This window comes from Ambystoma mexicanum, chromosome 6q (genome assembly GCF_040938575.1).
Source record: "Ambystoma mexicanum isolate Mex_15411 chromosome 6q, UKY_AmexF1_1, whole genome shotgun sequence".
Taxonomy (NCBI): domain Eukaryota; kingdom Metazoa; phylum Chordata; class Amphibia; order Caudata; family Ambystomatidae; genus Ambystoma; species Ambystoma mexicanum.
The window spans coordinates 1139767721-1139793061 of NC_090937.1; the positions used below are offsets into that span (position 1 = coordinate 1139767721).

A 25341-nucleotide genomic window follows, 5' to 3' on the forward strand; every position below is an offset into this window, starting at 1 on the left:
AGTGATGGGCCTTCTCCGCTTGGAAGGCCATCATCTGTACCCTTATTTTGGGTGACTGGCTGGTGAGGGCAGGGTCAACCGAGGGGGCGTTGCCCTCCTGCCAGAGTGGTGGATATACTTCATCAGTCGCAGTTGGGTCCATCTCAGGAACTGGTCCTCCTAGTGGTGTTTTGAAACACTACCAATCAGCAGGTGTTCCCTACGCCCGAGAGGCTCCTTTCCCTCTGAAAGGTGGTGGGGCACTTTCGGGCCAACTCAACCACCTCCGCATGGTGGTTCCAGCACATTCTGGGCCTAATGGTCTCCTGTGTGCTTACTGTACAGCATGTTTGGCTCAAGGCACCTCCAGCTCCACCTGGCGGCCAATTGGGATCAGGAGTCAGGATATCAGTCAGACAGGATCCCAATGCCACCGCTCCTACTGCCTGATCTTTGCAGGTGAATGATTGATGGCAATGTTTTCAGTGTGAGTCACCTTATCAGTGCCTACCCTGGTGGTGACGACGGATTCCTCTCTTTCAAGCTGGGAAGCTACTTTGGAAGGCTACGTGATTCACAGCACTTGGTCCAGGACGAAAGTATTCCTGCATATCAATCTGCTCGAGCTCAGGACAATGGGCCTTTACCTCAAGGTGTTTTTGCTGCTCATCAGGGACAGGCCTGTTCTGGTCAGGATGGACAATTCTACTACAATGTTTCACCTGAACAAGCAGGAAGGCACCCGCCCCGCCCTCCTCTGTATGGAGGCGGTATTGATCTGCGAATGGGCCCTGACAGAGGGAGTTTGGATTTCAGCAGTCCACCTCTCGGGGGGACAGGAATGCAGAAGCGGGCTGACCAACGGAGCTGCTTGGGGTTCAACACCTGCGAGCCGGAGTTGCACACCAAATCCTTGTTACCCCTGTTCCAGCGTTGGGGATTCGCAGACCTGGATTTGTTTGCATCCCCTCTGAATTCCAAGTGCCCCCAGTTTGCTTCATGGGCTGGACGGGGTCAGGGATCTCTCTGAGACACATTCCAGATCTGGTGGCATGGTCGCAGGTGTTATGCGTTCCCGCATATCTCTCTGCTCCAACAGACCCTCCGCAAGTTCCGGGCTTCGGTGGGTTGACGCTTCATCCTAATTGCCCTCCACTGGCCTTCAAGACCCTGGTTTTTGGATCTGCTGCAGTTGTGCTGCCAGGGTCTTGTTCACCTTACGATCTCCAGCAGGGGCTTCCTGACGCAGCAGGGCATGGCAGTCGAACATCCGGACCCAGCCAAGCTGACCCTGTCGGCCTGGTTCCTGACCAGCTGAGGCTTCAACATGCTCAATTTTCAGGATGACACCTGAGACATCATTCAGCAGGCCAGAAGGCTCTCGACTTGGTCCCAGTATAAGAGCAAATGGACTAGGTTCTGCCATTGGGCTCGTGACAAGGGTCTGGACTCTGTCACATGTCCTCTGGATGCCGTACTGGCATTTGCAGCACACCTGGCTCATTCTGAAGTCCAGGTGGATACTTGCTGCACTTACTTGGCAGCCATTTGGGCTTACAAGAATTCCCCAGAGCGTGTGCTTTTAGTGGCCAACCCGGTGGTTGTCTAGGCTTTTTCCTCTGGTGCATAGGCCACACCCAGTCTGGGACTTCAATGTGGTTCTTGCAGCTTTGCAGCACAAGCCTTTCGAGTTGATGGCCTCTGCGGACATCCGCTTGGTGACACTAAAAACAGTTCTACTGGTGGCTCTCGCCTCTGCTCGCAGGGTTAGTGAGCTGGAGGCGTTGTTTTTGGGCAAGCCCTTCACCACATTTCACAACAACAAGATCATCTTGCGCACTCACCCAAACTACTTACCCAAAGTGGTCTCTCCATTTCATCTGAATCAAGAGATCTTTCTGCTGGTGTTCTACTGAACCCGCAGTCGGAGGCATTCTTTGGACCTCAAGAGGGTCCTCGAGTTGTATCTCTCAGACAAATCCTTCAGGAAGTCAACAGCATTGTTTGTGACTTTTGGAGGCTCCTCCCCCAGCTCTCAGGCTTCCAAGGCTTCCATCGCCTGTTGAATAGTTCAGGCCATTTCTGAGGCGTATACGGCCATGGGCAAACCTGTTCGGAGTTGATTTCTGCCCATGCGGTCAGAGCCAACTCCACGACCATCACGTTTCAGAGACCTGCTTTTTGGGATGTCATCAGTAAGGGGGCTACTTGTGCCACTCCGTCTTCTGTAAGCACTACTGTGGGATGTATTAACCCACTTATGTTCTGGCCTACGGCATCCCTGTGTCCTGATGGTGCCAGAATCGTTAAAATGGCTGCAATACCCCTGTGCGCGCCAAAACCTATGGAAATCACGCTCTACCAAGCACAAAAAGATGGCTGCCAAATCTACCATGCATGTTGTGAGTGGTGCAACGGAGACCTCACTCCTGAAACATGTCATTGGGCTGCCCAACCAGTTAAAATGGAGCCTGCATGAAAAGCAGTGCTTGCTGAAAGAAATCCAAAATCTTGCATTTTAAATCTTTTCTTGATATGTTGAAAATACAAAATGCTGGTACAAAACAACCACAAACATCCAATATTCTTGCAGGGTGTCACATTTTACTGAATGTAAGAAATCATGAAATTGCAATATCCTGGAAAGCTGAATTAGTCATCAAAACACCCACAGCACAAGTTTGCCTGCCTGTGGGATCTGTCAAAATCTGGGTGCAGTACCAGCGGCCGCCTGAATGACTGTTTCAAAAGCCTGCATTAAAACTGTAATCTTGTACCATTAAGATCTAATGTCTGAAATCTAAGGGGTTTGTTATCAAGAGTAACCTAGATTGTAACTATTTAAACTTCATGGTTTTCTGGAATCAGTGTTCTAGCTGTTTTTTTTAAAATTACACGTTTATTTAAACAAAATTGCAAAAAAATGACATTTAAAATTAAGCCTGACTCCAAGCCAAACCAGAAACAACTTCCCCCACAGGGACCAGGCACCTCCCTTCTGCTCTCTAGACCAGGAACACGCGCGCATGTGTTGATTAAGAGGGGAGGGGAACTTGGGCTGCTGTAGGAAGAGCACAATGGACTTCCTCCAAGGCAAGGAGATGCTAATCAGGAAGTATCGTAAATGGCCTCTGCCAGAAGGAAGGGGCGGAGATTGCTTCTGAGCTGCAAGAAGAAGGAGGCGGGGACAGACAGCCTTTTGTTAATTCACAATGGACAAAAAGCATATTTCTAAAAAGACTGATAATTTACTGTGTAAAATTGTAAAAAAATATGTAAACCTCGGACTTCTGAACCTAAATTTTGGCTGCACATTTTAAGAGGAGCCAGAACTCTGTGCTTTATTCTGGGAAGTACCTGTAGAAATTGTGGTTTTATACCAAATGTAATTATGCCAAAAGCATTCAACTTCACACGCTTATGCCCATATTCAATGCACACAGTTGTACAAGTTTTTGGATGAAACTAGATATTGTGTTCCAGCCCAAAAGGGCAGAATTCTGTCAAAAGCCGACACAAGATCCTACAATGACGGGGCTTGGAAGAGCATTTGCTCCACAAAATATGTGATCTAGATATGGTATTGTTATAAAGTTTGCAAAATTGTAAATATGTATTATACTAAAAGTAGATTTCATGTTCAAAAGCCAAGGGGAGGATTCTCTGACTCCTAAAACCACATCATCATGGTGACACCCTGTTTTCTCCTTCAATCAAAGGAGAGGGGAGATTCTAGCCTACAGCCTACATAGGAGGCATGCTTAGGATAATCCAGCATACACACCCCTTTACCAAATGCATAAATAGAGAAAGCTGAGGACTTAGAAAGACACACAGATCCACCCACTATCCTGATCCTGGCGAAGCACCCTGAAGAAGATCCATCCATATTCCTTGCTCCAGACTCCAGAAACTTGGCAAAGCAGAAAGGCCCACTCTATAGCTGAACCATTCTCAGCTAGGCCTTAAACTTCTAGAACCAGAATCCCACAAACTTAAAGGGGAAACCAAAGACACAGCTGGGCTGTGCTGTAACTGCTTTCCTGCAAAATAATTATCTTCAGAACCGAGAAGGGCAGATTAAACCCAATCCTTTGCCTTGCTGTGCCGTGCTGTGCCAATCCTGTCCAGTCCTGTCGTGCGGTGACCAGAGTGCCTTGCTGATTGCAGACCCTGTCCAGTCCGGTGTGCCCAGCAGTCTGATCCCTGACCGGAATCCCTGACGGTTCCATTCAAACCTATCAAGTGAGTATCCATAGTATAGGACTGTCACTAGAATATGTACTATCCATAGTCAATCCCTATCTCAAATCCATCCTCTCTTATATCCAGAGCTGCATTGTTAGAATTATTTTGAATTGCCTGAACTCTCTATCTCATCCCTACTACCTTCCTTCTGTAATAGTATTGTTAAACAGATCTTTGCGCTGATATATTTCATCTGAAGAAGGCAGGCAAAAACTTGATCCAGAGGCATCCTGGTCTAGTGGCTGTGCTCCTGTGTAGTATTTGCTTCTTCCTAGTCATTCCCTAGTGTAAAGAAATCCTGTTTGTCTTTTAAAAGCGCATCACTGTTTCTCATTGTTGCACCTATCTCAGAAAAACGACCTCCACGAAAACGTCCAGAACCTCTTCAAATTTTATGCTAGAAACAAAATGTAAACGTCTGCTTGTAGCTAACATCCACAGCTTTCCATTGAGCCAAAATCCCTATAGTTCTCCCACGATCGCGATTACCACGCGTGGAAAAGTTTGCCGCAAATTTTCGTTTTTGGCAAAATATTACACGTGTAAAATAGCTTTTCATTGCACCCGACCTCAAATTTCAGTTTGCACATTGCTTATTGGTGTCAAATCATTGCTAGTGTTGGTCTGCAGCCATATAAAGCAGCAACCATTAGAATTTAAACAATTTCATTCATTTAGCCCATATTTAGTGTTTTACCCAATACATTATCAGACAACTTTAAAAACCATTTTGACAGTTTGCCAATCAATTCTGTTTCTCTCTTGTGTTTGCTGGGGGGAAATTGGGATTGAGATTTGCTAGAATTCTGCATTCCTGAAACCTGTTCTCTCTCCTCCTATCTCTCTTCATTGCATATTGGGGGGAGGGGGGGTTGAGGGGTCTGCAGGGGGGAAGAGTAACCACATTGCTATTTGATTTGAACTACCACCCACAAAAGTATTATTGCTGTGCTGCATTGTTTTTGCTCATTATTACTCCTTGTGATTAAAGAGATTGCTTAGTGTGACATCACCCCATTGGTGATTATTATAGCCCCATTAAGAATAGTGTGATTATATTGTGAATATATAAATACATATTTTAACTTTGCAAACCAGCCTGATTCCTGGTTCAGTGTGACCGGGGGGGTTCCAAGAGAGAGGCGTGATATAAGTGGTACATCGTTCAGAATAAAAGAACTTTTAGACACAAATAAATAAGTAAGGTTTTCAGTTGTGCATTACACACTAGTCGTTGACTTAGGTGAAGTGCCGGATTGAAATCACTTACACTACTCACTGGACACTAGCTCTTGGCGCGATGCAGAGTTTGGCCAGGCGGTTCTGAAGAACCGTTTTGCTTCGTCCGAGATATGAAGCTGGTTATCACAGCTCCACCCTATGTTCTTGTTCGGTGGAATCACCCACAAGGATGGAGAAAAGGGGAATAGGGGACTGGGCGTATGAGTAATTAATGTTACTCACTGTAGTGACTAGAGTACTGAGTCATTAGTCCCCTTTCCTCCATACGTTCCACCCGCCTTCCCCCGCTAGTATGCCAAGGGCTAATATGTACTAAGAGTAGCCAGGTATCTAAGCGTCCAATGTGTTCAAACGGGACTTAGCTGAGGTGCCAGAGGGCGAAACCTTGGCGGGGCTTTACCACACAATTTTTCACTGCCAAAGGTTCCGGTACCGTCTCATTGTTGGTGGACGCACACAAGGATGGAGGAAAGGGGACTATGGACTATGCGTACTTTAGTCACCATGGTGAGTAACTTTCATTTTTTAACCGGTCCAGTAGCTTTGTTATATAAGGTGATCTACTGCCCAGAAAGCTGGAGATCGTCCTTTCATCGATCACACTTGAAAAGCATCCTCTGTCCTCACACAGATCAGTGCTATTTTTGTATTGTTTCCATCTGTGAAAGAATGCCATCTACAAAGGGAGGCAATCTCTAACTTGTTTGATATTTGTAACACAAAATATGCTCCCAGGGTGTAAGGAGTGGACCAGTTTATCAAAGGAAACCCTGCCATCACAAAGGGCTCATCACTCCAGAGAGGTAATATCTGGATTCTCTTTGATATAAGACTAACAGGGATTGGGAGGATTTAGGAGCCTTTGAGAGAAGTTACAACCAGGCGAGGAGTTCCACCATTTTGGAATTTCCTTGGTCAAACGCACTTCCTATGCCTCCTCCACCCTTCAAGCAGACCAGGCACTGTGGAAGCAGACATTAGACGGCGACATTCTTGTTACAACAGGTGAGAATGGCCCCTTACAAAAGGCTTGAAATGGACCAATTCATTCCACCACAATGAATACATATGGGATTAAAACGCCTTTAGATGAATTGTCTTTGGACTGAAGAAGATTTTGCTTGACCTTTATTGGGTTACAGTCCGTCATAAGCCACTAAGATGAAGATGGCGCTTGACCCTCCCCTCAACTTCTTGATGTGACCTTCTGTTGAACAAGGCCTGATGGCTGCCTGGCCACTGTATCCAGGACTCTGCCTAAGGGAAGTAGGAGGCCTGCATGTGCTCTATGGCAGTTTTCCAGGCCAGGAAGGGTAGAAGGAATTTTGAGATCACAGCAACGAAGGATCAAAGGAACCACCTTGGGCTCAGTTTCCCACCTCAAACCGTTTTTCAAGCTGACCCAGCCATTTTAGAGTCATTATGAGCTGTTGTAAGTTCCACAAAGCTGCATTTGCCATTCTACATTTTTTAATCGATCGGAAGCACTTTCAAGCCGCTGACTTGATGACCCGCTGCTTGTTCTCCAGAAAACCCAAACCATTGCCACCACAGAATCGACTCCACCATCTCAACACTGACTCCACCCATTAGGAAGTGACTGACTCGACTGTCTCAACACTGTCTCGATCTGCCAGAAAACTGTTAGGCCCGGCGTGACACTGTTGATCCTCAAGATTGATGGGTATCTGTGGTGATTCTGTCCCTCTGGCTCGGTTTTAAGAGCCCTTCTGACATTTAAGACCCTATTCTGTACTTCTTTTTTTTAAACATATTACTTGAACATAGGTACAATGACAAATGCCTGCAGTCTGTATACACAGAGTGCCCCTACCATCCAAATGTCTGCTTATATTGTGTATTCCTTTAAAGGGGTGTGTTGTCTGTGCTTTTAGTAGTGTGTTTGCATGTTTTATCCGATTAAAACTATTTTATACAGAACCTTCATTAGCCATTTCTTTTTTTCCTTTTTTATATCGCAGTACTATCGCGGTTTTCTATACATCCTTGCTGGCTCATGCTCCCCATGAAGCCTATAGCGTGTCTTTGGCCTATGCTATCTTAAAGATGCAAAGGTGTGCCTGATTCTCTTTTGATTAACATTACTTCTGGTTTATTAGTAGTGGGGCTGAGTAGGAGTTTAGAAACCTTTTCTTTACTCATTTACTCATGCAAATCAGTAGTCATTTTGTCACATCAAGTTCATATTTTCCTTTTTTTTTAATGTGTCTGGGCTGACAAGATCAACTAGGGTGGTCCGTTGCCATGATTGTTCAGCGAAGGCCTTCCATAATCGCTTCACATGTGCAACATTATTTTACTGTCATATAAAATAAAGGTACCAAAAGGAATGGGTTTGAGCTCCACCCATATGGATAATCCCTGTTTCAAATTGAGTGTTCAAAACTGCGTTCACATTTATTGTATTTGTTTTTTCATTTGTATAGTGCGCACAAGCCCTCAGGGCGCTACGTTCACCAGTTGCATGAAGAACGCAGGCATAGGCAGAAATCATACATAGTTACAGACCTATGTACCGGCATATCGAGATGCTGGTAGCAGACATTACAATTGGCCTTAGAAGAGCCATGATATGATATGGCATTTGTAACGCGCCTATACAAAAGGGTTTCAAGTGTTTCAAGGCGCGACGAGGCAGGGAGGGGGGAACAGGGGAAGACAGACAACGATCCTACTAGGCCAGGTGTCATTCAGATCGTGCAAGTGCAGGGGTAGAGGGAAGGGAGAAAGTGCAAGGGGAGGTGAGGGGGGAAGTGCAGTACAAGGTAAGTAGAATAAAATAAATAGGGCCAGCTGGTGGCAAGTGCAAGGTAAGTGCAGACAAGTGCTGGGAACGGGGGCTGTAGGGATACAGAGACAGTCCCGCATTGCAGGGGTTGCCAGGGAGGCAGTGCAAGTGGAGAGTGGCTGGGCCCAGGACTGAGGTCGGCGAGAGTGGCCCAGTTGCAGATTCGGTGCAGATTCAGCGAAGAATTAGCAGGGGAGAGGGAGAGAGAAAGCAGAAGCAAAGAGGAAGGTTTTGAGGTGCTTCCGGAACCGTAGATGGTTCTCATCAAGTTTCAGGGAGGCAGGAAGGCTGTTCCAGAGGGAGGCCCCTGCCGCGGAGAGAGATCTACCCCCAACTCGTTGCTTCGAGAAGCGGCTGACCCTGAGGGAGTTGGAGACGGATGAGCGAAGGGCTCGGGAAGGAAGATATTTAGGAAGAGAGAGTTGAAGATATTTAGGCCCCAGGCCCCAGAAGGCCTTGTGGACAATGCAGAGGGTTTTAAACTTTATCCTCGCAGCCACTGGGAGCCAGTGTAGAGACTTCAGTCCTGGAGAGATACGGTCCCTGGGCTTGAGGCCAAGGACAAGTCTCGCAGTTCTGTTCTAGATGAGTTGCAGAGGGCGGAGAGTGAAGGCAGGCAGATTAAGATAGAGGCTGTTACAGTAGTCCTGCTTTGAGAGAACCAGGGCTCGTGAGACAGTGAGCTTCTGGGGGAAGGAGAGGAAGGGAAGAATACCTCTGAGGAGGTGCAGCTGGTAGTGTGACTTCTTAGAGACGTCAGATATATGAGGAGAGAAGGAGAGTGTGGAGTCGAAGATAACCCCGAGGTTTTTTGCCGTGCAGGTAGGAGCAGGAAGAGGGCCAAGAGAGGCCGGCCAGAGAGCTGCAGGGAAGGAGGGAGTGGGTGTGCCGATGAGTAGAATCTCAGTCTTACTGGCATTAAGGCAGAGGTCATTGGCGGCACACCATTCCTGGATAGCAGACAGACAGTCAGAGATGAGAGAAGGAAGAGGCGGAGGCCGAGGGTAGCTTGAAAATGAGCTGGGTATCGTCCGCATAGCACTGAAAGTTGGGGCAGAGAGCGGCGATGCGTTGGGCAAGGAGTGCCAGGTACTGGTTGAACAGCCAGGGGGAGAGATTTGATCCCTGGGGGACACCACAGGTGGAGAAAAAGATGTCAGAGAGGAAGGACCCCAGTTGGACCTGGGAGGGTCGATTGGAGAGGAAAGAGGTCAGCCACGCCAGAGCCTGACCAGTGATACCCAGGTTATCACGGAGACGATTGAGCAGGATGGCATGGTTGACAGTGTCAAAGGCAGAAGAGAGATCGAGCAGAATGAGAACACACGGAGTGTTGGAGTCAAGATTCAAGAGTAGGTCCTCACGGATGTTCAGGAGAGCAGTTTCCGTGCTTCTGGCAGCTCTGAAGCCAGATTGATGGTCATGAAGACTGCCAACAGATTCAGTATGGAGGTTAAGCTGGGAGATGGCCAGTTTCTCCAGGAGCTTGCCCAGGAAGGGAGTGATGGAGATTGGGCGATAGTTAGCCGGGCAGGAGGGGTCAGAAGAGGGTTTCTTAAGAAGAGGGTGCACAAGGGAGTGCTTAAGGGGGGATGGGAAGACTCCAGAGGCGAAGGAGTGGTTGCAAAAGTCAGCCAGGGCAGGAGCCAGGGCGTCGATGTGGTCCTTGATAGTTTTGGAGGAACAGGGGTGATCCTGTTTAGACGAGACTTTCATAGATCGGATTTGTCTCGAAACCTCGTCAGCAGAAAAAAGGGGAAAGGCAGAGAAGGAGGGAGGAGGGGTGGCTGTAGAAGGGCCAGAGGAAGAGCCAGGAAGAGAGGGGGGGAGGTGATAGGAGGAGAGTGAGGACAGGATGTCCTGAGTTTTAGAGATGAAGTGAGAGGCAAGTGCAGTGCAGAGGGCCTGGGAGGGGACAAGAGAGGTAGAGACTGCAGCAGGGTTGGCAAGCTCCTTGCAGATTTTAAAGAGTTCGGCCGAGTTGTTAGATGCCGCAGAGATGCGGGCTTGGATAAGGGCTCTCTTCTTGGAGAGAACGGAGAGACGGTATTGCCTTTGGAGCAGGCGGCAGGCCAGTTTGTCAGAGGATGAACATGAAGCACGCCATTTCCTCTCTGCCACCCTGCACTTGCGTTTAAGGGTGACGAGCTCCGAGTCATACCAGGAGTTACATTTGGCTTTGGGCTTCAGGCAGGGGCAGGGATATCAAGAGTATCAGATATAGCAGAGTGGAGCATGGAGAGGGCAGTGTCAGGGTGGGAGTCAGCCGAAGGGGGTGGGGGGTGCGAAGGTGGCAGCGAAAGCCTCAACTGACACGCGCTTCATGGGTCGGATGACCGAGAAGGTGGGTGGCAGTGATGAGGGTGGCTTTGTCAATGGGGTAAGGAGGGTGAGGTGGGAGGATAGGAGAAAGTGATCACTCCAGGAGAGAGGAGAGGAGTGGAGAGAGGGACGGAGAGGGGAAGGTCAGAAGAGATCAGAGCATCAAGAGTGTGCCCTGCAGAATGAGTAGGCCCAGACGGGAGAATAGAGAGTGAGAGAGAGTCGCAGAGGTCACGAACGAGTCCCATGGGGGGACAGGAGACATCCAAGTGGATGTTGAAGTCACCAAGAAAGAGGAGTTGAGTGGTTGAGGACAGGAGTGAGGAGGAGAGGTCAGCCCACTCAGAGAGGAAGGAGGAGATTTGACCAGGTGGCCGATAGATAGTAGCCACGGTAAGGGAATGGCTAGGAGAGAGAGAGAGAGAGGGCAGACAAGGCATTCAAAAGAGGACTAGGACTGCGTAGGAGTGACAGTGGCAGGAATCCACTCAGGGAAGAAAAGGGCAACCCCCCCCCCCCTGCACGGTTGGGCCTGGGCACGGAGAGGATCTTGTAGCCGTCAGGTAGGAGTGTGTCAAAGCTGGTGACAGAGCTGGCCGTGAACCATGTCTCAGTGAGACCGAGGACGTCAAGGTCCAGTTCCTCAGGAAGGTGACAGATATCAGAAGAATGCTTGATTGCAGAGCGAGAGTTAAGAGTGGCAATGTGGAGAAGGTTGCCATCCTTGAAGGACTTCCGGGGAGGGGTACAGATCAGAGGTACGCCCTGTGGAGGTGTAGAAGAAGGAGCAAGAGAGGGGGCAGGGAGGGAGGGTAGAGGCAAGGTAGCCGAGGACAGAGGAGGGGGGACAGCAGGAGAGGAAAGGAAGTTGTTGAGGCGTGGGAAGCATCTATCAAAGAGGTGAAGGTTGGCCTGAGGGCCTTGGACCAAGACGGTCCCGTTAGCGTAGACATTAATGATGGCCTTAGAGGAGTGGAAGGAGGCCAAGAGGACATCCCAACGGGTGCCACCATTAATGGGAGAAGAGGAGAAAGGAGAGAGCACAGAGACCATATGAAGGGTCCATAGGTCAGGCGAAGGCACGAAAAAGAGGATGTCAGTGAGAGTTTCCTTGGAGCATGCACTAGTGTAGGTGTCAGCGATAGGGAGGCCTGGGTTGGAGACCAGGATGTCCTTTTTAAACTTTTTCCTACCAGATTTAGTGAGGAGAGCAGGGTAGTCAATAGAGAAGCAGTTAGAGAAGATAGGCGAGATAGAGAGCACCATGGAGTAGGAGGGAGGGAGTGGGGGAGGAGGACAGACGATACGAGAGCATGCAGGCAGTAAGAGAGCAGCCAGTCCTAGTTTACCACATTACAGAACAGTGAGTGCGTATTAGGTACAGAGGCCACCTAAGTTTGAGAATCCTGCGGGGGGAGAAAATAAACCCCTAGTTAACACAACTGTGGGACACAGTGAGGAGAAGACACCATGCGAAGAAGTGACCAGGAATAGATGGGGTGGGCCGGGAGAGGTGGAGAAGAAGTGCAGGCGCCTGGCGTCCCCTGCGGACACTTGCAGACACACAGGGAGCCGCAACCGTAGGAGCCGCCCTTTGCCTAAGGGGCCCTTAGCCGAGGGGGCTGCCGGGCATGGGGCTGCCCAGGAAAGGGGTAGATATAGGCAGAGTGAGGAGGGTAGAGGGGGTGTGGGCGGGCAGGGAGGCGGGAAGGGATAGGAGGGCCTTGCCTTGAGGGCTTTGTGGAAAGCCCAGTAGGAGTCCTCTGATCTTAGGTTGAGAGGGAGGGCATTCCATTGCTTCTCTGCTATGACTTGACAAGGTAGCTGCTACTATTATTTCTGTATCTATACATATCGCATGGTGATGAATTCAAGACACCCGCGGATCAGTACACCTCACTACGTTATGCTAGTCAACCTCCAAAAGCCCTTAAGGATAATTACCTTTTGTTCGAATGCTAACATTGAGAAGAAACTAAACCTAGAAAACTGATCAATTCAAGGAATCGACGCTGATGAAAATGCAACTCCTTAATAGCGATGACAAAAAGAGTCTAGTCACAAGATCCATTAAAGTGGCCTGGTACTATTAAAGCAAGGCACTATGAACACAAAGTGAAGAACAAAGCCAAGAATGCACAGCCATAACTTCTTTGCCGCTTAGTCTGTCATCAAAAATACTTGCTTTTACTGGAAGGGCAGGCATTTGTAAAGAGCCACCAATGCGTGCGTTAAACAGAAAAAAGAAAAAACATTCAGAAACCCTTAGTCCGTGCATGGTTAAAAAAAAAGCATACATCCAAGAAGCCACTATCAAGTCAATGTGGGGGATTTCCTGGCTGTACCTGTGCAGAGTCTTTCTACCCTGCCTATTATGTTGGCTGACTGGGAGGAGCAAGGGTTAAAAGCCCAGTTTGACCGCTGAGCAGTTGCGGAGTGGTGCAGTCCTGCATTCACTCCTTTGGCTGTACCTGTGCAGAGTCTTTCTACCCTGCCTATTCTGCTGGCTGACTGGGAGGTGCAAGCGTTAAAAACCCAGTTTGACCGCAGAGCGGGCGCGGAGTGGTGCAATCCAGCAGTCATGACAGGCAGGACAGCAGTGGAGGAGCCCGAGGATCGCCGCTTAAGAAGCGCCCGACTCCGTCGAGATGGAGCTTCATCACAGGAAAAGGAGAATGAGGAAAAAGAAAATGGGGCCTTGGGTGGGCCAGGAGAATTGCCTGAGACAAGAGATAAGAGGAAGGGGGACGTAGGTCCCGCGCCCCCCCCTCCCTAACAGCAAGAAGTAGATTACCGCGTGCACCGGTACTAAAGCCCTTAAACAGTAATGCAAACAACGCAAATAATTCCATGCATTCTCCTAATAAATTGGCGGCCAGCGCCCCCCCTTCCCCCGACTTTTTCAAACACCCTACTTCGGGGATCCGCATTTGACTTTGGTGGGGGTCTCACGCCATTGCCACTGCGGAGGGGGCTGAAGGAGACAATGGTGGAAGGGGGACTGGAGGATTACAGTGACATAGATGCGTAAAACGAACCAGCAATTGCTGCCTGCGCAACTGCACTGAAAGCCCTAAAACAACACAGTGATAGGACCAACAGATCCGCAGAAAGTTTGGGACACCCTAAGCCAGCCGGCAGGGAAAATTAAATTGCGCATCATGTGTCCCTGCTTACCTTGCCGGGGGGACCTCTGGTGGGGTCACCCGGGGTGTTGCTGCCTGGGGGCCTGCCAGCCGACGAGGTTTTGGGACTGCTGGGGAGCCGCCAGCGTTGGATGCGATTTCTCTGCAGCCGTCATGTGCCGCGGTGCCACATCTCCCCTTGAGGACCATGGCAGTTGAGGTCCACGTGCCTGGCAGTGGCGTGGAGCTGGGCTTGTTGGCGGCGGAGGAGCGGGGAAAGGAGCCTGGGCTGCTTTTGGAGGCTGGGACTGGCTTGTGCGAGGATGGGGAGTGTGGGTGACGCCGCCACCTGCCCGAGCGACGAAGTGTGGGAGGAGGAGGAGGGGGAGCCAAGCGCAGCCCTGTTGGTTGAGCGCGAGGAGCCAGCTGCAGAGGGGGTGAAAGGAAAGGCAGCTTGCGTGGCCTCGGTGGGAAAGGGGAAGGTGGCTAAAGGGGCTGAACCCTTAAGTGAAGAGTTTGCCTCCTGCTGGCTGCATATCAACGCTGAGGGAAGGAAAATTGTAAAAAGAAAAGAACACGCAACAACTGTCTCAAAGCAAAAGAAAATGAAAGCAGGTAAACACCTAACGAAACATTACTATCGAGGCACATCTCACAAGAACAAATTAAACAAGCCCAACATTTATAATCCTGTGGCTGATTTTTTTCGTGAAAAAGGGAGAAAGCATGGTCCTGCCTCTCAAGGAAATTCCGGACGTTGAGCTATTGGAGAGGTGGGTGGCGCTAGAAGATTTCATTGCGCCAGAGTCAACATACAAAAGTCCTCAGGGGGAGGAGGAATCGAAACAGGCATCGCCGGATAAACTACTAGTATCAAACGCCAGTGAGATGGCATTTTGGGGAACCCCCACCCCCTTCTAATACAACTCACCCCGCTCCACCCATGCAGGTAATAGGAATGGAGACCATGGGTCTTGACCAGAATGTTGGCAATCAAAAAGGGACCCACCCACCGGAGGGTGAGGGGGGGGGGCTTGATTGTGGGCCTAAACCTGACAACCCCTATGGAGAAGAGTCTGTCCACTGACCCCATTACCAGTGGAATGCTCCCAGGAGCCCTTCAATGTGTGAGGAAGCCTTGAATACGGCCAACAAGATCGAAAAAACGGTAGGGTTACAAAGACAACTCAGCAGCCTGCTTAAATACTTAAGAGAAGGACCTCGAACTAAATAAGAGCAAAACCAAGATCATGGCATTCGAAACATCAACCAGAACAGCAAACAAAGAGAAATGGAACGTGGAGAACGAGAAAATTGAAGTTGTGAAGAGCTTCAAATATTTGGGAGTTACACTAAGTAACAGCATCATAGAACTACCAATGCAGGAGACATCAATAGCCAAAATAACATCTCAAGCCAGGATGATCGACAGGAAGTTCGGCAACTACTCCATGATCCCGGTCCTAACCTTCTGCAAGGCCAAGGTAGTTCTGTGCATAACGTGCAGAACAGAAGCTATGCCACAAATCCCAAGCCAGCTTTTGGATAGACTAGAAGGTCTATTCTGGAAGAAAGTGCTGGGACTTCTGTTGTCTGTTCCAATCTGTCTAATAAGACAAGAACTATGCCTATCCTTTCTGAAGGGGACTGTGATGAGGAATACCATGATGCTCTTTAGAAAAGTTATCATGGAACCTACAGCGCCGGTCTTTGAGATCTTGAGCAAAGAACTAGGTAGTGGAAAAAACAAAACACTAGTAATCTTGGCTGAAGGCTGTGCAAATCTCCTCGATGAGGTAGCCCTGACGAGGGCCACATTAATACAAAACCCTACGAAGGTGGGGAAAAAACTGGTCGAACTGGACTGGATTAGAACACAAGACAAGACAGCGTCCTACAAACTAACTCAGAACTTCCCTTATGTCCCTAAAAGAATTAATGATGTCAGAGGTTATCTGAAAAAATTCCCTGACAAACGTCTGTGCCACTCTTTCTTCAGAATCAGACTGAATCTTTTAAAGACTAACAAGATCCAGTTTAGAAGAGGTGTCTCCGCATCGAATAAGTGTCGATTCTTACCAGCTGTAATCAATTTGACATCTCTTGCTGGTGTGCAAGGGTACCAAAGAAGCAAGGGAAACTTACTTAATGAAACCTTTAGGAACCTCAACTACAGTCGAGGACGAAGCATGGTGGTCTCTATTGATGGGTGTGGAGGAAACTGAATGGGCGGATGCCGTGGTCTTCTTTTTCAAACAAATCGGACTTGTACAGGAGTACAAAACGGTCACTAAAGGGATTTAAGGATATCTGTGGAAGTTGAGCACAGCTGAGTCTTAAAACAGATGTGGACATTTGAAGAAGTAATGAAAGTGAAAACTGATTTTTGACGAGTGGAGTTTTTTTGTGTAAAAATTGTATCACAATTAAATAAAAATAAAGAAAATGTGGGGGATTACCTAAAGTGTTGATCCACTTCCCTTGTGGACAATGCAGTTTTGGCAAATGCACCAGTAAAACCAGCACATTTATTGAAGGCAACATCAAATGGTCACTAAGAAAAGATACAAAACTCCGGAACCCTATAGTTGGGGTCAGTTTCATGAGCCATAGGAAATCCGAAATTTCTATTGCTAATAGGTGGACGGATTTAATGACATTTTCCAAACCAAAAGTTTGCCACGGGTCCCCCCAGACTGGATATTGTGGGAAAGATTCGGTAAGAAATGAAAAAGTTATTAAGAAAGCTAAAAAAGCTGTGTTCTTCCTACTCCCATTGATTTTCCAGTAGAGAAAAAATCGAAATGTTATGAAGCGGAAGTGAAAAAAAACACTCAATGGAATTGGACATAATAAACTTGGGCACAAAGCGTTGACTTACTTTCTGGGACAGGTTTGCGTATATACCGTCCAGTAGGTTTTAAAATTTGACAGGGAAGGTGGTGCCCCCTTCTCCCAAAAATGTAGCTATATCCCCATGGTAGTTTGCAGGAGAGGCTTTTCAGAAATAAAAAAAACGCAATTTTTTTTCGTTGCTCTATGCAAAGTGTTGGGTGTAGTCTGGGGAGCAGTTACAGTTCTAACATATTTGGGTTATCGGGGGAATGCTGCAGGCTTGAGTAGTTCATTACTGCTGTATCTGAAGTTCATTGCAATTATCGGGGGAATACCAAGAGAACAGGAAGGGATTGGAAACATTTATGTTTATGACTAGCGGGCCCAAAGTAACTTATTGGTGCAACATGTACAGTGGCCGAAGACCGTCGCTAGTGAGCCCCAAAGAAACCTATTGGTGCAATATGAACACTAGGCACAGCCAAAGGCCACTGGCCCTTGAATAAACTGGTATAAAAAAAGCTTGAAATTAACTGAAAAAACTTTAGTTAAGGGACAGTTAAGGTGATCAGATTTAACATAACAAAACCCTTGAAATTCAGCAGATGTGGGAAGTGATTATCATCTTAACTCTGAGTCCCCCCTGTTGCAAAGCCCATGAGCACTTGCATAACAGCTGGGATTCACAATGACAAACAAAATTAGAGGCCAGTAAGTTAGCTCAGTGCATTGAGCGCTCGCTGATGCTATTTGTGTGTAATCACGCATTCGTGCAAGGAACCTACAAGCCACATTAATGATGAATTCGATTGAGAAAAGACACGAGTGCTCAATTGGGATACTGAATTTTAGTCGGTACCAATACATGTTCAAAAGCTACTAAAACTGCCCGAGCCATAATGGGACAATGCTGAATTTAAAGGAGGAGAAAAGATGTTACGGAACGCAATTCGATTTTGGAATAGCCTCCCCTGTTGAGAACTCACAAGGGAACTTTATGAATAAGTTACTTGCCTGCAATTCCTGTCCTCCAGCATTTGTATCTTTCATAGTCACATTTTCTACAGCAAGTGAATCAATGAAATATCCAATGCTGGAGAACACAAATTAGCCCCATTGCACAGCACACAGTAATGCCAGCTCTTGCTCTACAGTTGAATGTATCACTGTACTGATTGACATTTTTGAAAAACCACATTAGTATATAATAAGGAAGTAGAAATGCAAGACATTACAACACATATTTCATTGATAAATGCAGTGCATGTGAATCGATGAAGTAATTAACATAAATGGGCGAAGTGAGCGGCTGTGTTTATCTGCAATCTGGCAGTACATGTTGATGGATGGTGCAGCTCTTGGAAGTCTTACTTGCTTTCTTGCAAGCGGGTGGTGTAACCCCCACCCCTTGGGCTTCCAAAACATTGAACGTGCAAATCGCACAGCTGTGTGTCCGCATTGGTGGATGTTGCTGTGAGAATTTGGGACTGTTCTGTGAGTAATAGTCATTTGTTCTACCTGTAACTTATCATCATGTACGATTTAAGAAGTCGGTCCCAGACGACTGCTTATTAACTTTAGTGTGTGTTAGCTTTTCGATTGAAACTGATATTGACGCCAGACAAAAACTGGAAATCGAGCAAACTGATGTGAGTCAGCCTAAAAATATTAACAAGTCAAGTCACCACCCAAAAGAATATCCAAGACTTCTTTCCTTCTGTCGGCTCGAGCACAGAAGTCGTCTAAGTAATAAAAATCGAGCACCCTCGCAATAAGAAAGTAACTTTATCAACAGCGGCAGTATCTTAAAATTAGTTTTGTTGAATGATCATCGAGAAGTACAAATCAGCTCCACAACAAAGTTATATTAAAAGGGAGTACCGACGAGAAAGGGAATGAAGGCTTAGACTTGGATGATCTTCATTTACGACTGAACACCATACTACTTTGTATAGTGACTTTCTTCTCGGGAAGTCAAACCTCCCATCTCAGGGTCTTAATCACACTTTTCAGGACTTAGAAGATAAGGTGAAATTAGCAGCCCCTGAATCTCTGCCTTAAATATGGTCATCAGTGCCTTTATTACCTTGCACAATAACATCAAATTGGAACTCTCAGCGCATACATTACAACTGATTGAGATCAAAATTGCCTTACAAGCAATGAAAGGGATCTTGCAAGATCAAGTGGCTAGTGCCTCTGGCCCTAACAATTTAGAAGAGTTTTCAATGTCGCATTCCCGACTTATGCCAGGGACTTTTGCACAAAATGATGTGGTCAGCGCTCTAGATGTACAATTAATTCTACCTATTCTGAGGCCCCAAATGGCCACAAAAATATCAAAGAATGGCTGTAACAACAATAGGAAATGCTCCAGAAAATTCCTGCAGAATCTATACGCAACTGAAGAAGACAGATGTATCATTAGTTGCGAAAGAAAACTACATTTGTAAAAATTCCTCTACTAAGTATACAATAGGCACTAATTTGCTGGTTAATTTAAGAGCCAATTAGTTCCTGAAAAAATAAAAACAAAAAGAAAAGGTGGCTACTGCTCAGATCCCAGATGATGGGTCCTATTGTGTCGTCGTAGAGTTTGTGGGCTCAGTAACAACTGGGTTGACCCCTAGAAGCACACGGGTGAGTTGCTGCAACGCGGTATTACTCCCGAACAGTTGGGAACTATGCATTCAACCAGAGCCATTGAGGAAATGAAAGATAAAACAACGGTGCGGAGCCAGGAATGAGACGCAGACACAGGGAATTCATGGTAAAAGGGGGTTGGAAAATGCCTCCCTACTTTGAGAGCCGTTTCCCTACTGAAAACCAAGAATAAAGGTCTGTCCAATGTCAAGATGTCCAAAGCAAACAGTCCTGTGTCCAAAGTACTATCACATCTAGGAAAACCAACTCCAAGGTGAAAAGGAAATTGGTATTTGGCCTTTAGTAGTGCACAAATGTTCAAAAAGATAATGCGTAACTCCAACACAAACAGGGTCCAGAAGGACAGAGTTCCTTGTTCCAGAGGGTGGTTCCCTGGCCCTGGATTTCTATTTACTCTCTCTTGCATTTTCAAGAATGTCAGTTTCTCAAGTTTCTTTTTATTAACCACACAAAACAACCTGGCTGTTAGTCTATATCTTACTTAGATACCTGGTGTATTCTCCTGCCAGGTTTCCATTTCTCTTTAATGTTTTTCCACAGCTTTCATGCTAGTCCTAATATATCCTGATCAGGACTTGCTTAGATACTGTATAGTACACACTGTTCAACTTGGCTATGCCTTTTCTGCCAAGGCTTTTTCAGAAATCCACATTTGGGCTGGCTTTGATTGTTATGGGCTGTGGGGTTCAGTCAAGCGGGACGAGCAGGGAGAAAGAGCGATAGCGAGAAAAGGCACAGGGAGAGGGTATGGGATGGTGAGATTGAGTGCAGAGCAGGATCGGGAGGGAACGAGATGGTGAGATGCAGTCGGACAATACTGAAGGGCAAGACTGTTGAGGGCTTTGTAGACTAGGAGAAGGAACTTGAAAATAGAGCGGTTTTGCATGGAAAGCCGACCACCATGCCGGTAGGTACAAGTGGGTGAGTATCTGAGTAGGTTGTAGAGTGCTGGCAGCAAAATTGAGGACTTGGTCTAGAGGGAGGAAAGACTAAATGGGATGGACAAGGTATGCCTTGAGCAGTAGCCAAGTTTGCTGAGCATGGTAGTGAAGATTAGAGTTTTTGTAGAGCGGTTAGTAAGAAATGTACAATTTCTTTGAATTATGAGTAGGCTAATACAAGCAGCAGAGGCAGTGATGAATTGTTGCATTCGTAGATCACTATAAAAGAGGATCCCAAGATGCACAGCCTTGGTGAGGGAGAAAGAAAGTCGGGAGAAGGAAAATGGGAGAGGGGAGGGGTTGTCATTGGAAGCCGGGAGAAAGATGACTTGCGTTTTTGAAGAGTTCAGCATGAGGCAGCGGAGAGCCATCAAGTGACAAATTGCAGTGAGACAGTCCGTGCTCTGTTCAGAGATGGCTGGGAGGAAGGAGGGAAATGCGAAAAATATTTGGGTGTCATCAGCAAAAAGGTGATTTTGAAAGCCAAAGAATGAGAAGTCTTCCTGTGGCAGATGTATAGAGGGTGAAGAGCAGAGGTCCAAGGACTGATCCTTGGGTGATGCTGACAGGGAGGAGGGTGGAGTCAGATGTTTGCGATTTCCATGAGATTTTAAATGATCAACCTTGCAGGTAGGAGTTGATCCAGGCAGGAGCAGATTTTTGGAACCCAAGATCCGTGAGAGTGAGAAGGAGACGAGTGGTTGACTGTGTTGAAAGCTGCAGAAATGTCTAAAAGGATGAGTATAGAAGAGAGCTTGGAGTGGGTGAGCATTGGAGAGCAAGACAGATACATGCACGAGTGGAGTTTTTACTATGGAAGCCAGATTGAAATGGATCGCCAACGCCATTATCCTGAAGGTACTTGGAGAAGGAAGGAGAGAAACTGGACAATAGTTTGCTACGACGTTTGGGTCAGCAGAGATATTCTACAATAGGGGTAAGACGGTGAGGAGAGCTGCCATTAGTTTGCATTAAGTCATATTAGCAATGGTGGCAAAAGTGTGTGTGTATGTGTGTCTGTCTGTCTGTCTTGCCGAGGCGCATGGCATTGTATCAGAGCAAAAGGTTTGTATCGCCTGTCAATTGTTATTGCAAATGTGGATGACATGTACCGCAGTGCACATCATTTTTGTATTTTATTTTTCATGTTCACCTATGTCTTCTGTAATGTCCTTCTAATGTTTGCATATTTAGCACAATTAAATTTACATTTGCCATTTGGATTAGGTTTTTGCCATATTCAGTAACCAGTTTCATTAGCAGAGCTATTTAAAGCAATAGATAAAATAATACAAATATGGCTTTGGAAATGGTCCAATGACATGTGAAAATTTTGTAGAGCTGGTCAGTTTCAATACTTAAACCTTTGTGCCTATGATCATTCACAAACATACCTCTGGGTTTCCTTTGGCAGGAATACAGAAATGAAGTCATTACGGTTGTTAATCCGATGGAGTTTCCAGAAAAGTCCCAAGTGTCTGAATATTTAGAGCCAATGGTTCTGGGAACCATCATTACGCCTGACGACCACATCGGAAAAATAATGAGTCTCTGCCAGGTTTGTAGTCATGGATGCTTTCCATTGAGATCCTGCTTTGCCATTATTCCTATTAATCGTGAACTTCAGTGATATCTTATCCAAGCTTTCTGAATACCTTCTTCTATAAGCATCAAATGCTGGTTATAGGCACACCATATTTAGGGCCTCATCACAAGTCTGGCGGTAACCCTTAAATGTGGCGGTAGCGCTATTACCGCCACATTTAAAGGTCTGCCAGATCATGTCTTTGGTGGATTTCTCCCCAGCTTTGAGCTGGGGGGAAATCTGCTGCAAAATTGCCGAATTTCGCCACGATTACCGCCGGCGTGAAATCTGCCGGCGGTAATAGCGCAAATTTTCCCCATTGGACTCAATGGGGAATGAGGAATTCCCGATTGGGCCCAATGGGGAATGGGCAATAACCCTTCTGCCAAACCCGTGATCCGGCGCGAATAGCGCCAGGCGGGTTTGGCGGTAGGGCTATTAGCGCCGGCGCTAACAGCGCCGGAGTTACCGCCCAACTCGTGATGAGGCCCTTAGTTTGGTGTATGTCGACACATTGGGCCTCATTGCAAGTTCGGTGGTGCAGTAATGCACCAGTAATTCTGTTACCGCCGCACTACTTTACTATGAGCTTGGCAGTGAAGTGATGGATTTACTTCCAGCAAAAAGCTGGAGTTGAATCTGCCACCTTGCTGCCAAAATTAGTGAAATTGCTGAGGCAGAATTACTGCCAGCAGTAATTCTGCTGCAATCTCCATGGAATCATATATGCTCCAGAAATTGCACCACCCTACCACCACTTGTAATCCTGCTGTGAATATCTGGGACCAAGTGACTGTAACAGTAATTGAGATTGGTGGTAATTCTGCCAGTTTACTTCCAAATTACCACCAAACTCGAATACAGGAATTTGTAGTTCACCAATCGTTCATTAATTAAATCGTTTTTTTCAATGCCATCCTAAATAGTGGGATGACTGACAGGAACATTACACCAAAACAGATTGATTATTTTAAGTTTAAAATCAACCGTAAGACGTGTGTAGTATGAGAACCATTCCATTTAAAACGTAGTCCATGGTGTCTTCAGAGCCCAACCATTGGGCACCATGTACAGGATATTTCTAATCGATTCCTTCCTCCCACAGACTCCACATCTTCGATTATTCTTTCTCCAGCGCCTGGTGACTTTGGAAAAATGTTCAGTCACAGGTGGTTGCAGTGCGGCTCTGAGTTGGGCTCTGCTTGGCACTGGGGCATACCCAGACACAGGATCTGATGTTCATGGGCATGAGATCCAAGCGCCAGGCCCCTTCTGCAAAGCACTGCTGGCCCCAAGGCAGAGAATGCCCCTCTTAAAAGGAAGAAGTTATCAAATATGTCTGAGATTTTTGCTGAGGAAGGGCATCCCATCGCCTTTGAGTTGGAGCTCCATCTGCAGTGGACTGAGAATATGGTGGATTTGGCCACAGATCTGCAGGTCGCCAGTAGTTTACATACGTCCGCAGAGTTAGGCCTTCATCCTACACCAGTCCCTGGTAAGCCTCATGGTTCGCCCCAAAGGACTACAGCAAAAGTAGTGGTGATACTGGGATTGTCTTGTCCCACTAAGTCTAAGGTCCAGTAAGATTTTAAAGAAATCTTGGATGATGGTCCGTAACATGGCACCATGCTCCCAATCAACCCAGCAATGGCGGCTTTCCTTTTGGCCACTTGGAAAAAGCCGGATAGATTCCTACCCTGGACCAACACCTTCCAAAAAGCCTCACCCGGCACCCGAATCAGGACTTCCTTTCCACACATCAGTTGCCAGATAGTTTGCCGCTGCCACTACGATGGGTTTGAATCCATCACTTTTTACTCCTTGCCCTGTTAATTGGAGAGCAAGAAGTTGGATTCCATGACGGCAAAGCTTTGCTTTAAAGGTCTGTAAGTGCAACTTGCGCCGAAGTCAATTACACATTTGGGCCCTGGAATGCAATCTCTGGTGCCATGAAAAACCTGCCGTTGGCGAGTTGGAGAGTTTCAACTCTCTAGCGCACAATGGGAAGTTGACTGCATTCCAGATGTTGGTGGAGCCTGTATGCAGCTAATTGTGTGGCAAATGCAATGGGCACCGGGTCGGTCCTGAGGGGTCTCTCCTGGATGAAGACTTTGATGGGAATAACCTGGTTGAGGGTAAGGCTGACTAATGCTTACAGAAATTCCAAGGCCATGGCCAAATTCAAGGCCTCAATGTGCAGCAGCCATCTTCCTCCAATCTCAGGAGTTCGTTGCGGCTCTTCAACTCCTTTGCCCATCATGGCAGATATCTGGCACCCTCAGGCAAGCAGCTGCAGCGCCGTCCTCCTGGCAAAGTTAGAGGCAGAAATGCCCAGGGAGCAAACTTTTCTGGCACTGCTGCCCCCACAGAAACCCCGAATGGCAAACTAATATAAATTGGACTTCATCTATTTGACTCCAGTGGGTGAGAGACTGTCCCTGTTTCCTAAGGAGTGGCATGGCATCACTAATGATAATTAGGCCTTCCAGGTATTCAAGGTTACTGCATCCCTTTTTTTCAAACCCGGCCGACCACCCTCCTTCCGGCCCTTCATTGACTGCTGACGCTCACCTCTTGGAGGATTGTCATTATCTGCAGAAGGGGGCCATAGAATTGGTACCCCATCATGACTCGAATTCCACTGTTGCTGATCCTGACCCCCTGACCCTAAAAAATTATAGTTCATTTTTAAATCATTTTAAAAAAGCAGAAGAGCTTCCTATTTTTCAATTTGTCTGGTTGACTTATTTGGGAGCTCGGCTCAGAGAAGAAGCCATAGACGGCCCAAAACTTAAAATGTAGTTGTAGTCCAGCCATCGAACGAAGAACAAAAAATAGAAAGACTCAAGGAGTGTGTGGTGTCGCTGTTTCCTAATTATTCTTTGCATATTATACAATGCTTTTTCTTGCAGGCTTTTCCTTTAATGCTCAGAGGGAAAGGCAAGTCTCAGGATATTTAAATGTGCATATTATAAACAAAGAATATATTAATTTTAGCTCAGACACTGTTCTCTGTTTTGAATGAGTTGCAGGAATACTGAGGTAATAATAAAAGGTTTTATTAAAAATAATCTATCTCTACCAGATCAAATCTCAGTCAACAAAAACAAAACATCTGACGTTGATTCACCTTCTTCCAATAAATACACAATACAATGATTTCAAATTATATATCACTCTTTACAGAAAAACTTATTTCTATTTGTATTTGTACTACTGATGTATGGTGCTGCACCAACTGTGCTGTGCTGTCATGTATTGCTGTGACTTGCCTTTCCCTTCTACTCTGCTTGGTATGCATGTGATGTCATGAGTGCCTGGATGTGAAATGTTGGATGAATATTATCTGCTGAGTGTTCTCTGAATGAGAGTTGATGAAAGACTGGCTGAGAGAGAGGGTGGCCGATGGATGTTCCTGATTGTACCGGTTTTGTAACCTGTAACCTTTATCTTATGTAACCTGTAACCAAGAGGATTTTCTTTTGTACCAAACCCAAGAATAACTTTTCTCAGCTATAGTTAAGTGCCAGCCTCCAAGTGGTCCATCTGAAGTGGTGGTTGTACCCTTGCCCAGCCTATGAAAGAAGTAAT

At 46.7% G+C, this 25341-nt stretch overlaps 1 protein-coding gene across 3 annotated transcripts in view; it reads left to right on the top strand.

Annotated features, from left to right (window-relative positions):
* The window catches only part of GUF1 (GTP binding elongation factor GUF1), a 719613-nt gene that overhangs the window by 493540 nt on the left and 200732 nt on the right, over positions 1–25341 (top strand). For all 3 annotated transcript variants that reach the window (XM_069631727.1, XM_069631729.1, XM_069631728.1), the window contains one exon: positions 21580–21723. In XM_069631727.1, the coding sequence (XP_069487828.1) occupies positions 21580–21723 (144 nt within the window). The remainder of the gene's footprint in view (positions 1–21579; positions 21724–25341) is intronic.